At 44.0% G+C, this 17586-nt stretch overlaps 1 protein-coding gene across 1 annotated transcript in view; it reads left to right on the top strand.

Moving 5' to 3' along the window:
* The window catches only part of NAALAD2 (N-acetylated alpha-linked acidic dipeptidase 2), a 1042620-nt gene that overhangs the window by 247807 nt on the left and 777227 nt on the right, over window positions 1-17586 (top strand). Inside the window, exon 2 of the mRNA XM_069639397.1 lies at window positions 10329-10459. Coding sequence (XP_069495498.1) covers window positions 10329-10459 — 131 coding nt within the window. The remainder of the gene's footprint in view (window positions 1-10328; window positions 10460-17586) is intronic.

Genomic DNA, 17586 nt, shown 5'->3' with positions numbered 1-17586 from the left:
GTGCCTTCATTGTGTTACCAATTTTGGTCCCTGCCTGTTATTGCCACAGGGGTGACCTAGTCTGTCTGCATACACAAGGCACACTCATCAGGTCTGTTGACTCCCTGGTCCAAAACTGTGGCCCTGCCTTGGGTCTCCCACCCAGCCTTCCCAGTTTTGCCTGCCTTCCTCTTCCACGGACTTAAACTCACCACATACTAAAAAAGAAAGAATGTGGTGCAGGGACCTAATGCCTTATTTACGGCCTGACAACAGCCCTGTCAACCATCAATAATTCAAGGCAGGGACTGTGAGGGGATTCTCTTGTCAGAGCCCTGCCTTTGCAAGTAAAAATACAGGAGTTAAAATACGCCACCTGTTGGGTGCCGTTCACCTATACTGCACATGTTTTCCCTTTATAAAAATAGCATGTCTCAGACTGCAGCACCAGTTTTCTCCTTTGCTGAAAGCTTAAGGAGGACACATTCTCAAATTAGAAAGGCTGCAGTCTCTTAAGAAATGCTTGTGGTGCCATTGGTGCAAATATTTCTCCCACAAAGAGAGATTTAAGCATCTTATGCTGCTGCACAGCGCTACATCTCCCCTCCAATCCTTCCACCCTCTTGAGAATGGGGGTGCTGGAAACTGGGGGCAGGGAATGCTGGCTTTCTTCACTGCATTTATCACGAGCTCAGAGTCAGGCCCGTAGTGTGTAAGGAATCCTGTGGCATGGCAGATATACTACAATTTTTGTCTGCCGAATTTCAGGTGGGCCTTGCTGTGTCTACAAAGAGAGTGAAATGGGCAGCAGTGAAGGCGTTGTGTGATCCTTGGGGGGAAATTTCAGAAGGCGATGACCTGATGGGGCGCATGTTTAAGATCTTTGCCCTTTACAGGCCTGTGGATTATTCAGAGACTCCCCTTTAGGACAATCCCCTGCTGTTGATGTTTCTTCTGGATTCCTGTTTAAGGCTGGTGGAGGATGGTGATTTGAGAATATTGATACTCAAGACTGTGTTCCTAGTGGCAATTACTTGTGCCCGCAGAATGTGGCAGATTGGTGCTGTGCTCTGTAAGGTGCTGTTACTTAGAGTGCTCCCTGAGTTGCTGGTGGTGCACTGCAATCGTGGGTTTCTACCAAAAATTAATTCCAAGTTCCACAGGTGTCGGGACATTGTGCTTCTGGCATTCCATCCAAACCCATCTTTACCGGAGTAAGTGAGATGGCATGCCTTCGATGTCCACAGGGCAGTGCTGGCATATGTTGCACAGACTGCTGCTGTTCGTAAAGTGGTCAATTTGTTTGTTACTTATGAGGCCTCTGCAGCAGGAAGGGAAGCATTGGTGATTTCCATCAGTCGTTGGATTTGCACACCTATTTGATGGCCTATCATGCTGCAAGTGTTACTGCCTCAACCGATCCACAGTCGAGCAATCAGAGGCATGGCGACATCTAGGGTGGATGTACAGGCATTTTCCCAGCAGTACATTTGTAGGGCAGCCACCAGGGTCGACCCTAACACATTTATTATTCCCTGTTGATGCCTCCGAAGACATCAACTCAATTCAAGGAACAATTACTGGCTCTTCTTAGCGATTGTCTAAAACCAACCTCATTTATGGTTCTGTTGGGTGATTTCAATCTGCGGGCCTCTAATGATTTGGATTTGGAGGCAGCTTCTTTAACTCTTGCCCTTGAGGCACTGCGTTTTACTCAGAATGTGAATGTACCAAAGCATCGAGAGGGTAAAATCTTGGATTTGGACTTCACATATAACCTCTCCATCTATCCAATTATTTCTGCTCTTTGTGCTTGGTCGGATCACTCTTTGATCTCCTTTGATCTACAATTTCCAGCTAAACTGCAGCATGTTGAGGATAACCCTACGATAACAAAAAAGATGAGGAACTGTAAGAAAGTGCCTGTGTTAACTTTATTCTTGTTAACCTGGCACCGCCTTCTGATACAATGAACTCACTGATCAATTCCATCAGATAACGTCTGTGGCCATGGAGACACTAGCACCAGAGCGATTGAAAACAATAAAACCTGAAACAAAAAGAAACACCTGGTTTTGTGACAAGGTTGTTAGGTGCAGGAAGATGAAGCGGTCTTGTGAACGGACTTGGCGAAAAAATCTGTGTGCTGATTCGGAAATCACCTACAAGAAGGCAGTGAAAGCTTACAGAAATGCCATCATTTCCGCAAAACAGACACATTACAATTCTAGAATAGCTAAGGCTAAGTTGAGTTCAAGGGAACTTTTTCCAATCTTGAGAGAATTAAAGAAAAAATGTTTCACACATAGAGATCATAATAAGTGATTTTTGGTGCCAAACAATCCAAGGTGAGCCAATGAGGAAGATATCTAATCATCAGGAGCCAAGAAATACATATCAACTTTGCTTGACGTCCTTAACTCCTCTAGAAACAGGTCATAATACCACGCACATGACCATTAATACTAACTTGTCTTGGTTTTCCTTTAGACAAGTCTGTGAAAGTGAGATTTTCAATATTGTGAAGAGTGTGAAACCTACTTCATGTAAAGAGATATTCGCCCTGCAAATGTCATGCGGGACACATTAAATGCACTGACTCCTTGGATTACAAAAATTGTGAATTCCTCATTTGCAACTTCTTGTGCTCCAGCTAACTTGAAAAAAACATGGATTACTCCCTTGTTAAAAAAGGAAACATTGGATCCTACAGTGGCAGGTAATTACTGCCCTATAACAAACGTCCCATTCCTACTGAAGATCATAGATAGGATAGCGTATCTCCAGTTCCAGGAGTTTATTGAACTAAATAAGGATCTGGGTGTTCATCAATCAGGATTTCAGGCAAAGCATGGCACCACCAAGAGGGCTCTTTTCAATCTCTAAGCTAACATCTTGGGAATTGTTGAGAATGGCCCAACGGACCTCTTAATGCTTCTTGATCTCTGGGCTGCCTTTGATTTAGTTTATCCGACCTTGTTAGTCAAAAGGTTAGTTGAGATAGCATACTGCTCAAGTAGCGCTGCAACATGGATAGAGTCCTTCTTGGGTGAGCGTGCTGTTAGGGTCTTTGCCTGCGAGTTTTGCGACTCGCCCTGCTCCACTTCTCCATAGGGTTCCACAGGGCTCTTGCCTTTTGCCAACTATATACAACATCTACACTCGCCCATTATTTGATCTCCTGGATAGGCTTGGCATCCGCTATATTAACCATTCAGACGACACCCATACTTCTTGAACTATTGGGTAATTATGTCCGGGACTCAGAGGCTAACAACCAGATATATTCCTTGATTTATTCATGGATGGCTATAAACTCATTAGCTCTGAATGACCAAAAGACCAAGCTTTTAATTGGGGGTTCTGGCCCCTGGCAAAAAAAGCTGGAACCATGCTATGGGCCTCATTACGAGGTGGGCGGTAAGGGATTACCGGCACCGGTAACGGCACCGGTACCGGTAATCCCTTACCTCCCTACTACGAGTTCCCTTTGCGGGTCCTCCCTTAACGCCTGGTTTTTCCAGGCGTTAAGGATGGGACCCGCAAAGGGACTTTGGAGCTAATAACGGTACCGCAATTTGCGGTACCGTTATTAGCGCCTTCCCCATTCCCATTGAGCCCTATGGGGGCTCAAATGGGAATGGGGAAGGGCCCTTGTGAATGGGGAATCACCACCCCGCCAACCTTGGAATGGGGCGGTAATAGCTCCATTCACCAGGGCGGAATCGGTAAGGGTTTGGAGGAAGCCATGGCGCTATTAGCGCCATGGTTACCTCCAAACTCCTTATGATTGATGTTTGTGCCATCTCAGTGGCACCCTTTATAAAAACATTAGCAGTATATCTGGATTCCCATCTATCCATGAAAAAACACACTGCCCATCTGTGGTCATCCTGTGCCTATGTAATCAAGCTACTAAGTCAGATTAGACCCTATCTAACTGATGAAAATAGGTCTTTCATGGCTTGTGCCTTAATTAATTCCAGGCCCGATTATTGTAATAGCCTGATGGCTGGCACCTCTCTTGTTAATCTTAAGACAGTGCAGATCATTCAAGATGGCGCAATTAGAGCCATTCAGGGTCTCAGGAGGCAGGATCATGTTACTGAAGCCAGACTTGCAATGTATTGATTACCAGTCAAGCAAAGAATTGTTAAAAGAATTCTAACTTTGACCCACAAATGTTGGAATGACAACGCACCTTGGTATCTCTCTGACCGACCTAAGGTAGTATCGAGCAGGAGATTGCTTCAGTCTAATGATGATAGTAAGCTCTTCCAGCCGCATTTTGAATTGAAGATCTTTGCCGGCACAATGATTGATGCTTGGGCTCTCTCTGCCTGCAACAGTCTTCCGGCCACTTTGCGCCGTATTGCTTGTTTGGATAGCTTCAAGAGAGTGGTAAAAACTTTTCTGTTACAAGAAGGACGAAGATGTGCTTTCTGTCCCTGTTCATTCTTTCTCTTGCTAAATGTTAGTCTGGTTTGTACGTTTTTGTTTTATGTACGTTCTGAGGCCTGTGGGTGTGTAGTGCTGTAGAAGCATTAAATAATAATAATAATAATAATAATAATAATAATAATAATAATGTGGCAAGTCAAGGGGGCTGTGCCTTTAGTATCGCTGTTCTGGCTCCTGCCAAACACTGAAGGAATTGTGGCCAGTGGTCCTGCAATAAAGTTGGTGATTGAGTGCTACAGCATACATGTGTGTTGTGAGGTGTTGCATAGGCCTCATCATCTTCAGCTTTGGTTTTCCTCAAAAGTAAGTACTGGGACGAGGACGAGGGACGTGGTGTAAATGCCTAGATTACTTACCAGTAATCCTCATTACTCCAACTTCTACTCTTCCCATAGGGCCATCTAACCAGTGGCTAATGGCTTCAGCCATGCAATTAAGCACCAAACCATCAGACTGCAAAGGTCTCAGAAAACCAGCAAGCAAGGCAGTCTAAGGAACCGGGTCATCCCCATTACTAAATGGATGATTCCGTTGATTGAAAAGAAGACTTTTCATCTGCTTACAATATCTTTACTGGGGTGTGCTAGTGTAAACAGCAGCAAGGCTTTGACCTCAGTTTTGCAGACTTTGGCATGGGCCAGGGATTCACCCTCCTGGGGGTGGTGGCTTGCAGCCCTGCCCATCTCCAAAACCTTGACTAGAAGGCTGATGTGCCACTAATGCCACTCCCCATACCTTGCATTGGGGCCTTGCAAATCACTTGACCTGTATGCACCCAGCGCTCTGAGACCTGTGGGTGTGTGGCGCTATATGAGAAATACATTATTATTATTATTAAGTGCAGCAAGTCCTCTAATTTAGAATTAAAGCTTGGAAGTTAAGAGTTGATGGGGTCTTTCCAATGTATGCATCTTCCTTCAAGACACTTAAATGAAAACGCACATTGACCCCCTGAGGCATTTGAACTGTCTAATATATTCATATATCCATGATGTTGTGGGGAAAATTGATTTTCTTTTCTTTGGAACTTCGCATTTTCTTTACATTGTGATAATTACAAACTGCAGGTTGTGTTCACTTAAGGCTCCATATTAATTTACATGACCAAGGGTAGAATGATTAGTCTTACATTACTTAGCATTCCATTACTTGTTTACTTCCACTCTGAATGGGGAAAATAATGCTACATTCTCTTTTTATTTAATGTATTTCTAAAAGGATTTATGTATCTGTCAGGTTTGTTTATTATATATTTTTAACAACCAGAGCTGAGAAGATTTGTGGTCAGCCAGGGGACAGAATTGAAGACTGAACTCAAATGCCAGGGGTCTAACCTTTCTCCCTGGCTGTTCAACCAATACCTGGCACCTCTCGCTGACCACATTGCTGCTCTCTGCTCCAACTTCCAGTGCTATGCGGATGGATAACACTCAGCTTGCTTTCAGGCTCCCCTCAGCCGCCTCCTCTGCCTTTGTCATCCCAGATTGTCTGTCTGCAATTCAGGAGTGGTGTGCCGCTAATGATTGCTGCCTTAATGCCAGTAAGATGGCACATTGTATCCTCCTAATCGCCACACCTGCACCTTCCTTTCCTGTTACTCTCTGGCAGCCCACTCTGGGTCCTCTTCCTGCTCCTACCTGTGAGGCTAAGAACCTTAGGGTGAGCTTCACTCCACACGTTCCTTCTCTCCTCACATCTCTGACGTCTCTAAGAAGTCAAACTACCAGCTGCACCTCCTCAGAGATATTCTTCCTTTCCTCACCTTCCCCCAGAAGCTCACTGTCTCCAGAGCTCTGGTTCTCTCTAGGCGGGTCTACTGCAACAGCCTCTTTCTAAATCTGCCTGCCTCTACTCTCCGTCCTCTACAATTTATGCAGAACAGGACTGCAAGACTTGTTCTTGGCCTCAAGTTCCGGGATCATATCTCTCCAACCCTGAAATCTCTCCATTGGCTGCCAGTGGCAGCAAGGATCAAGTTAAAGACCCTCTGCATTGTCCACAAGGCCTTCTGGGGCCTGGGACCGCAATACCTCCAACTCTCTCTTTGGAAATATCTTCCATCTCGAGGTCTTCGCTCCTCCACCTCCAACTCCTTGAGCATCAGTCGCTTCCCCAAGCAATGAGTTGGGGGCAGATCTCTTTCTTCGGCTGGCGCCTCCCTCTGGAACAGCCTCCCTGCCTCTGAAAATTGAGCAGAACCATCTCTGGTTCCGGAAGCACCTCAAGACCTTCCTCTTTGCTTCTGCCTTCTCTCTTCCTCTCCCCTGCTGATGTCTTGTCTGATACTGCATTGGTCACCTGGCTACCCTTCGGGCCAGGTCTCTGCCCGCCCAGTTGCACTCCTGCACTGCCTCCTGTCATCCCCTGGACTTGTGTCTGTATCTGCAACCCTACAGTCTCCTCACCTGCACTGATTGATACCTATTGCCTGCACTTTTAACACTTGCATTTGCCACCTGTTGGCTGCATTACTTGTTTGTGATCTCGTGTCTGGCCCTTGCCCATCCCCCCAAGAATTTCTCCTGTACCCTCTCCCGCTCTCGCACTTGTGTGATCTTGTGTGATCTCAATGCCACTAGGCCTGGTAAGATTGTTGTTTTTGTTCTCCCTTTGTTTCCCCTCCCTTGCCTCGTCACGCCTTGACACACTTGTGTATAGGTGCATTATAAATGTCATATCATGCCAAGCACTTAGGACCAGATATACAGTTGTACCAGAAAGACAACTGCATTTGTTCCATTATATTAATGATGTTTCAGTATGTCAAGAACGCCACTGAAAGTGAACACAAGAGCTCCAAGCAGTTTTGGCCAAGCTCACAAGACACTCCAGTTCAATCCCACCTCTTTCCAACCCTAATTAAAGGGTATATAACCAAAGTACAATTCAGCACACACTTCCACTGAGTGATGCACATAAGATGAAGTGCTTCCTCCTGAAATTAATGGCAAATAACAGTCATTTAAGCAGCGGCGGTCATCTCTATTGGGACAAACACAGTGATCTACATTCTGTAAAGACTATTACAAAAGGTACATTAAACTGTGCTTGTTCCTGATTCTAATGCAATTTGTCCTCAATGTGGTGGGTTCATAGAGCACATTGTATCGTTTTTAGGGGCCACCTATTTGCTATGTGGTTATGCAAATATGCACATTTTTGGAGGGCAGAGCAAGAGAGTCTGGACACCACACTAGAGACCCTTGTGCCCACTCTATATAGTTGGCATCTATGAGTATGCACAACCCAATACTACCGTTCCCTGTGGGATGGTAGGGCCCATGACCCTCTGTTGGAAATGTTTAACAGAAGGGTTATGGGTTAAGGCGGTATTATACCTCCTGGGAGGGGTAGATCCATTAACTTTGGGAAAGGGTTCCTTTGAGTAGAGGCGGGGGCCTCAAAATGAAGTACTGCAACGAGGAACAGTAGAACTAGGCAGATTATCATTAAGTAATCCAGGTGTTACACACTGATGTTGTTTGTATGTTTGGTTAAAAATTGTGGAACGAGCGTGAAGATGTTTCACACTCTGGGGGTTTTCATGGGTCAACTTGCCCATAGCATTACTCCCAAGTGGCCAAATGCAACGAGGAACATCTGGACAACATTCAAGACACCATCCACATAGGACCTAATAGAAACCCTGGCCGTCCTCAAAGCCACATCGTATACAGACGACAACCTGCCAGCATCCATCCTCAAGACCCTCCCTGCAGAACAAATCATCCCTCTACTAAAGAAGCCCACTCTGGATCCTGACAACCTAGGTAACTATCGCCCCATCACCCATCTTCCCTTCCTATGTTAGATCAAAAAAGCGGTAGCCGCACAACTGCAGCAACTCATCGACATCAACAAATTCCTCCAAACCTACTAATTCGATTCAGACCCAGATGCAGCACAGAGACGGCAACCATACAGGTGGTCGATAAGACTCTCAACATCCTTTAAGATGGCCACCCCTGACTCTTGGATCTACTCGACCGCTAGGCTTCTTTTGACACAGTAGACCACCGGGCACTCAAGGACACCCTACATCAGCGCATGGGGATCAGTGACCTTGTCCTAAATTGGTTCAAGTCTTTCTTACTTCTTCCACTGCCAGCAGTTTGTTCAGATGGACTCCTCTAGATCGCCAATGCTACCTGTCATCTGTGGAGTCCCATCGGGTTCCATCCTCTCCCCAGTGATCTTCAATCTGTACATGCAGCCACTGGGAGGCCTGTTAGCTAGCCACACACAACATCCACATCCACCAATATGCCGACGACACACAGCTATACCTCAAGATCGACTCCATCAAGGACATACACAGGCTCAAAACCTGCCCCTCGCTGATCCAGTCTTGGATGTCCAGTGCATACTTGAAGCTCAACCCCTACAAGACCGAATTCCTACTCCTCACCAAGAACACTGTACACCCAGATATACAGACTATCAACCATGAACCTTGAGGACTTCACACCGGCGCTCACCTCCTGCGCCAAGTCCTTCAAGTTCCACATCGACAAACGCCTCTGCTTCAAGACACACATAGCTAAGAAAACTAAGACAGCTTGGTATCAGCTCTCCCTCCTGTGGAAATTCAAGCCCTTCCTCCATCCGGACAGCTTTACATCCACCGTTCAAGAACTGTTCAAGAACTGGTTCTACCCCACCTGGATGGGGTGCAGTGCCCTCCGCTAGGCCTCCCGTTTTCCTCAATAGTGCCCCTGAGAAGAGTCCTACACGTGGCTGCACGCCTCATCAAGGGTCTACGCAGATACGACCACATCACCCTGGCCCTTATCCACCTTCACTAGCTCCCACTGCATGCACAAATCACCTTCAAGTCTTTTTGCATCCTTTAGAAGGCAGTCACCCTCAAGCCTCCCAGCTATCTCATGGAGAAACTCAGCATCTCGGGCGGACAGCGCGCCATCAGAAGCCAGGACACGCGCAGACTTGAAATCCGCCACTGCAAAAAGTAAAAGACCAGAAAACAAGCCTTCTCTGCCTACGGCCCAAGACTATGGAACCTCCTCCCTATCAGCATCAGACTTTCCCCCATGCTCCTAAAATTCAGAAAAGACCTCAAGGCCCACGTCTTCAAGGAGTCTCTCCTCCTCAACACCTAGTCCATCACATTGCCCTCCACCCCTGCCACCTGACTTGCTAGATGCCGTACGCCCCTCTCCTCCCAGCCACCCTGTACAGCTGCACCCCTCCTCTGTATTCTACCCCCCTGTACATCTGTTCTGCTGTTACCTCTGAAAAGCGTTCTGTTATGCATCTGTACTGTTGTATAGCTCTGTAAAGCACTATGTTGCTTCTCCAAGCTAGGTCCACACACAAAAGATACCATATCAATAATGATACCATGATAATAGTGTTTAAACAAACCGTATTTAACCTGGGACGTGTGCTTTCGTATTATGAGCCTTTAAACTACTTGACACTGGGCACGTGTGTTTACCTCGTTTTTTCACATCCTAAGATCATTGGTGAACTCTCACATTGCTCCTGTCACACATAAGTAGCTCCTCGAAGCCGGTGTCATTTTGCATTCTGGTGTTTGTAGTTGTGCTTTCCCACAATACACGCCGGACTACAAATATCAACGTGTAAAAAAAAAAAGAGGGCTGGGTCAGCTGTTCACGCAAGACTGGGGCAATCTGAGCGCTACTGATAAACGCCCTCTGCGGTAAATTAGTTATTTAAAATTAGTGATTAATTCCAGGCTTTACATGAACTCCACCCACAGACCTAAAATGCAATCCAAGTCTATTCAAGACATCAGCGGCCGGCAGGTGGCGTCATGAGGGAGTTCATGTTTATCCTGCAAGGTTGTAAATAGGGCTACTGTTCCAGCCCGCTTATTCAACGTGCCTTTTCTGCTTGAGCAGGGACCCAGGGGCTGGCGGTGCGAAAGAAGACTGGAAAACTATCGAAATGGCAGCGCGGAGTACCACCCGCCGCACATGGTGTGCCATCTTCGTGGCAGTGACGGCGTTTTTCCTTTTGGGAGTTCTCGTTGGTAAGTTGTGTGTGCGTTTCCTTTATACGCTTGTTTACTTTCATCTGAGGCGTAACGTTACATTAGACGTGAGTGCCCCAGTCTCGTGCAGAAGAGTCGCTGCTGTGAGGGTGAAGGACCTGCGCTTCGAGGTCCGAGTTGGTCATCTCTAAAACGTACTGTGTGAAATGAATAACGAGTGCCTTGGAGAGCTACAGAACAGAGGGCACTCCAGGAAATGGGACCGTCGCCAACGAAATCCAATTGGGGGCCTTGACCCTAGACTAGAGGGTAGGATTTGTCAAGCTTCAAAAATAGGACTTCGCATTATTATGCATCACGGCATACATTATTAGGTTATGTGATTTTACCGAAGTAAAATCCAGAGTGCTAAGGTTTATCGGCGTAAAAAATATCGACAAAAGACTTTTTTCTGGGGGGTTTTTTGTTTCCCATCCCCACTCATTTTAACTCCTTACCCCACTAATATATATATATATATATATATTTAATTACATTTTCTGGTATTTTTTTCGGTAAAACTTACCACTGATTTATTTTTTTCCCCGGCAAAATGTCTGGATAGTGGATACTCATTAATTTACCATTCGGGGACGAACGGTCCGTCCTGGTTTTAACTCTAGTCTGTGACTTAAGTCCCCAGGATGCAAAGTTATAACTGGGATTGGACCAACATTTCCCGAGTTGAACGGGTACTGCTGGCGTGTATCTTTTAGGGAATGGCATCCCATGACCTTTGAGTCCAAGAGGTTTTGGTAACAGAAAATGCTTCTGATCCTAGCCGTCGCTGAAGGACAATTTCTGACTAGAAGTAAACCCACCACCAGGAGAAAATGATCACTCAAACACACCGCTCTCTGATTCACTTGGCAACCATGTGTTCAAATATACAAAGTTCTTGTGCATACAGAGACCTGAAACACGAACTCTGCATTCAAACTGGGATGTTGCATACGGTTTTGGTAAATAGATTATTGTCCATGAAATAAAAGCGGTAGGATCTGGTGCTGGAAACGGTAGGCTGCAGGCATACTTGAAAAGCAGCAGCTGGCTGCCTACATCTGTAAGGGGAGGGTGTTAAGTATTGGGGAGGGGGGCGAGTAGCTTTGAGATTGTGCTGTCAGAGCAGTGCTTGCTTTTGCCGACCCCGCCCTTATAGCGTACTTTTCCCCCAAGCTTCTATTTTGACCCGGGACGCACCAGCAGTGGTTATGTTAAGCCTGTTCTAGTGAGTTGCGCATGCGTGTTTCGGTTTGCAGGCGGCAGGTACTTGGGCACACTGAAGCGGATGTGCGATTTCTGACTTCACATCGTGTTCAGGCAGAAACCTGTTTGGGCAGATGGCACCTGTTGCAGAACCCGTTTAAATCCAAACGTAAACTCAGCCTTGGGGTTTGCAGGGGAAGGTATTTAATATCATAGCTCTCAACTCACCCGCTTTCGGCGGGTGTCACCCGCCTTGCAAAGGGCTGACTCACCCGCCAGGCCTCCTGCACACCCATTCATTCCAATGGACGTCTCACCCGCCAGAAACAAAATCGGGTGATTTCACCCGCCTTTGCAAGACAAATGGTTGAGAGCTATGTAATATCCTTAAGTAAACAGTGAATTTTGTCCAGTTTTCCTGAAGTGTGTGTTTTGACCTGCGTCAGAACCACCACTTCGCGTGCCCACCTATTCTAAGTATGCCTGTCGGTTTTGACTGGCTCGATTCAGGAATTCTAACCAGTTTCATTTTTACTGGGAATTCTCAGATTAAGTGTTTCTCGGGACAGAAAAACAAAAGGAGCGCCTGAATGGGTCGGGAACACAATGCAGCCATTTGAGCCTATGTGTACATGGCTGGCACTATGAAAAGGCAAGAATGCTTCTACTGTTATTCACGTTAGCATTGCATAGCTAGAGTGACCAGATTTAAAAAGGAAAAAAACTGGGACAGGGCAACTAACATAAAAGTAGGACTAACTCTTGAAAGTAAGTGGCTGTCAAGGCACTACGCTGCAGCAGAGGTTGGAGGAGATGGGGGTTGAAGTGTTACTGTTCAAATAACCACACATTATTATAATAAATTGATCACAAAGTAACACTATGTTAAGTTGTAAAATGCAGCATTTCTTCTGTGTCAGATTGTGCATTCATGCCTGTCTGCTATAAAGACAGACTACCAAAAACTGGGACCACTGCAGTTTCCAATGGAAACATAATCTTGAGAAAGGGGAACAGAGCACCAAAAACTGGGACAGTCCCAGCAAAACAGGCACGGCTGTTCACCCTAGCCATTAGGGTTGTCACGGTATTAGTTTTATGACGGTACAATAACCTTCTTGCCAAATGACGGTATATCATGATTATCGCGGTATAGCAGGTGGTGTTAACTAATCTTAACAAATATTTTCTAAAAGGTCATAAATTGTCAGATTTATCATCACAAACAAAACCAGGCACCCAAGACCAGAATTGGGCTTTGTAACATACTTTCCACTGAAATGCCACCCCTTGCTTCCACCAAACACAAACAACGTGTGGAGAGGAGGAGGAGGGGGTGGGGCTGCTGCGACTAGCAAAGCAAACTGAATAGCTTTTCTTAAGTGGTCATGTAGGCTTTTAGCTCCCCCACTGGCTACTGGTGAAGATGAACATGTTGCCATCTTGATAACCTGCATGCCACAGATCAATGGAGGCGGATGGTAGTATAAGCTTGTGCGCATACACACACACACATACACACACACACGCACTCCCTCCCGCTTTATGTTACAGCCTTGATTTTACTTCCGGGCCAAAAGGTGTGCAGTAATCACGGATATGTTACCCTTTGGTATGGCAGCAGGGAATACCCACAGAGATGAGTACATTTCGCAGTGTGACTTATTATATGTAAATTCAATGATAGAACCAGGGAAATCCCCCATTGTCATATGTTTAGAAAACATCCATTATAAATATATAAACCCAAAAGCCGCCAACTCAAAGTCCCAGGAGGATAGCTCAGCGGCAACGTGGGCGCCTTGGAAGCAAGACGACACAAAGCAACACAGGTTCGATCCCCGGTTCTGCGCTTAGAAACCTATGGGTGTTTAAGCGCGTTATAAATACGCAACTAAGACAAAAACAATTACGCAACTAAATAAACAATTTCTTTAACACTGCCTCAATGCCCGCGGGCCGTGTGAGCGCTTTAAAAAAATAAAAGTAAACCCTTTTCCTTCTTGGCACTGTATTTATTCTTCCTATTGATAACATATTGATTTTGTGTCAGGCACATGTGGTTTATGGAATGGAATTAAAAACTGCTCAAACTGAAACTACTTTGCAGACGGCACATCCAACAGTGCAAGACCAAGACTGCACAGCACTTGCTTACTGCAGCCTTTCCAAATCAGATTGAAAAACACACTTAACGGTATGAACGGTGTACCGGTATAAACAATGTGACGGTTATTATTGTTCAATTAGGTGGTTCACGGTATCTTTAACGGTATACCGTAATAACGTTGCATCCCTACTAGCCATAACTGCTGAGTTTCCATGCGTCATGTTGAGAGCCGCTGACCGGTCCTGGTTTTACCAATTACATTCTTGGATATGTTGACCAATACTTAAAGTGGTAAGGCAAAACCACAGTTTCCCGCATGGAAAGGAAACTGAACCTATTGTAAATTTGTAATGATGTAATTTAGCCTTTCTGCCACTGTAGGTAACTAAACTGTCCTATGTTTGGTAACTATGCAAACTGTAAATTAAGTGTTCACATCTATGTAAACTGTAAAATAAGTGGTTTGTCTATGTAACCTTTAAGACAAGCGCCCAGAGGCCTCAGGGCTTGGTGCGCTCTACAAATAAACCAACTAAACTGAACAGGACTGGCTCGGGGTGTGTCACACAAGGCGGAGAGTAATTTGGAAGTTATGGTGTAACTTAGATTCCTCATATCTTGTGCACATCCCCATCCGTCTATTGTACTGCGGTAATTGGTCAATATATACTTGATGACTTGTTAAATTCTCGTTGCCAGTGTTTCGCTCTGTGACCTGCATAGCACTCTGCTGCTCACGAGCGAGGTCCATGGCAGAAAAATGTAATAATAATAATCATTGCATGTACAGTAGTTCCGAGCTTGAAGGATGACGCGCTGTTACAATTAGACATTTCAGTTCTTCATTTAATACCAAAACTCAAAAGAAAATGGTACCATATGGGGAAAATATAAAATGTTTAAAACAAATGTGTACACACATGCTTACCCCCCACAGTTTGTAATTCTAAACTTTCAGTTCATTGAATTGCGAGAACCTTTCTCCAAATCTTAAATCAACTTTTTCCTGTACCAAATAATGAATACCCATTAAGAGCTCAAACCGTTTCGAAATCATGCCCTCTGCATTGCGATTAAATACATTTCCACTATCGGAGCAATGTTTTAAGAAAAATGGGCTAAACCTGCATTTCAAATTAAGAACTATCAATTAATTGTAACTTGAATGGGTGCTCCCCCGTTTTGACCTGTTATTCGGGAAAGAAATTAATCAATCCTTCTGTGACACTACTCAATTGAAATGCCTAGCTCTGCACTTCTGTGGTATCAGAGTACACAAGTGAAAACTGCGACAGTACGCTTGTTCAACTTATTTATTATGAAAGACCTCTTCACTTACTTATTCCTCTTACAAGGGAATTCAGTGCTAATGTGTTTTTGTACGCTCTCACAACTCATAGGAACTCTTGAGCACATCACAAAGTCATTGCACATCAACATCGTGATTTAAAATCATAACATTACAATGCACTATTTTGATTGTTTAAAGGTATTTTATTGAGGAATAGTTCACATAGCAGAAGATATCCTTAACAAAGGTGCACGAGTACAGTTGAGCATAAACTAGGATGATCAGAGAATACAAATTGAAATGGGGCATAACCATGCAAAATGATTTGAAAATCTATTTTCAAGCAAAAGGACAGACAGACAGAAACAAGAGGGTGGGGGGAGTAGGACAGGATAATAAAATAGTAATGAGTTAGTATTATGAAATGGGAACAATTGGTAAGTAAAAAATCAAGCAACAAGTTTCACTTTAATTCATGCTTGCGAACAAGACAAGAAGATGAGGAAATGCATCCCTCCAATCTATGAATATTACAGATGAGAGTTCCACCAAATTTGATAGTTAATATGTTCAAGATTTTTCCAATTAATCGGGATAGTTTGAATGGCAACAAGAATACAAAGATCAGTCATTAAAGTATCTTGGAGAAGTGAACTTCCTAAAAAGAGAAATGTAATATTAAAGTCACATTGTATTTTAAACATAAGTTTCATAGTGTCTCAAACACTTTTCCAAAATGAACACATTTACAATCAATAAACATATGTTCAAATGTGCCTTCTACATCGGGACAGCTCCAACATCTATCATTTTGTGCAATTTTACATTTGAATAGTTTATATTGAGTGATAAACACTTTGATGGAAGAAGTGTAAGGTTTGAGTCAAACTGGCAGAGGTGGTATTGCGTGAATTACTTTCTCCAAATCAAAGGCCAGCAATTTTATTCATTAGCTAAAGCACAATCCTGCCGCCAGGCTACCAGTGTACTCCATTCTGGATTGAACGTATGTTCAGCCAACAGGATTTTATAGAACATTGAAGGAGTAAACTGAAGATTGTGTAACTGTCGAAACCTGTCCTGCCGAGGAGCATGCACATTGGATATTAGAATCTCAAAATGATCCATTAATGTATCAATTAGAATGGCATATTGGTGCCAATTAAATAGGGGGATAGAGAATGTGTCTGTAAAGTCATTAAAGGTAAGTGGCACCCCTTGATTCAATAGTTGATGAACATATTTAATTCCTTTTATGAAGCCAAGATCTCCAGAAGATAGATTTACCAATCACACGAATCAGGTTATTAAACAAAAGAAATTGTGAAATAAATTGAGGTGAGCAAGTATTGAATAACGTTCTGATATGATTAGCAGAAACCCCAACACTTGAGAATTTAATAAATCTATTTTTGACTTTAAGCATATAACAATCTGCAAGTGATAAAGGAAAAACGATCTCCTTCTCTAAATGCCGCCATGCTGGTGCAATGTAATTTACAGGCGCAAACCACGTCTGAATCTGTCTTAACACAAAAGCTGAGTGATAATTTCTAAAATTAGGTAACCATACGCCACCATTCTGAATGGATCTTTAAGTTTAACAAGCAAGATTCTATGTTTTCCATACAAATTTGTCCAACCATGAATCAATCGATTTAATAAAATTTAGAAGGAAAGGAGACCGGCAGCATATACACGGGTATACAAGATAATGGGAGAAATCATTTTGCTGGTCTCAAGGTGACCTCACCAAGACTGAAACAAAGGGGACCATGAATCTGTTAATTGTTTAACTATAGACAATACAGCATTCATATTCTCTTTAATAACCAGGCTTTTCACTTGCCTCAGCACTACTGCACTTCGGTTACAACCCATGAGAGTGGTATCTCCCTGAACTTAACCCATGTTCTGACATGACTGGGCGCACTTGCCCACCCCCCCACTCACTTCCCTTTCTGTTCACCTGCATAATCTGAATGTACCATGCCTAGTAAGATTGTCCTTGTCTTCCCTAGGGCTTCCCCTCCCATGCATGGTTGCGCTTTGAAACACTTGTGTGTATGCGCATAATAATCAATCAATCAATAGAAGAAGAAATATGCACTCCCAAATATTTAATCCCATTTGGTGAAAACTTTATACCATATGCTTGAATGTGTTTAGAACAGTGGACATTGAGGTGTGCTATTTCAGATGTGTCTCTGTTCAACCTGTAACCGAAAACAATGAAAAAACGCAATATGATAGAAGACTATGTAAACTGGTGTCACAATGTTTGAGAAACAAGAGGAGATCAGCATAGGCAGCTAATTTAATTTGTACATCTCCAGAGTCAATGCCTTGAATTGATATGTCATTTCCAATAGTCTCAAGAAAGAAAAGGTTCCAAGGCTAATAAGAATAACCAGAGATGGGGGACAGCCTTGTCTAGTACCTCCTAAAAAAAGGGAAATATGATGACATGTGTCCATTAACAAAAATAGCAGTTTCAGATGCGAGTATAATACCCTGATC

This window comes from Ambystoma mexicanum, chromosome 7q (genome assembly GCF_040938575.1).
Source record: "Ambystoma mexicanum isolate Mex_15411 chromosome 7q, UKY_AmexF1_1, whole genome shotgun sequence".
Taxonomy (NCBI): Eukaryota; Metazoa; Chordata; class Amphibia; order Caudata; family Ambystomatidae; genus Ambystoma; species Ambystoma mexicanum.
Note: the sequence above shows the minus strand (reverse complement) of the source record. Positions and strands in the feature narration are given on the sequence as shown.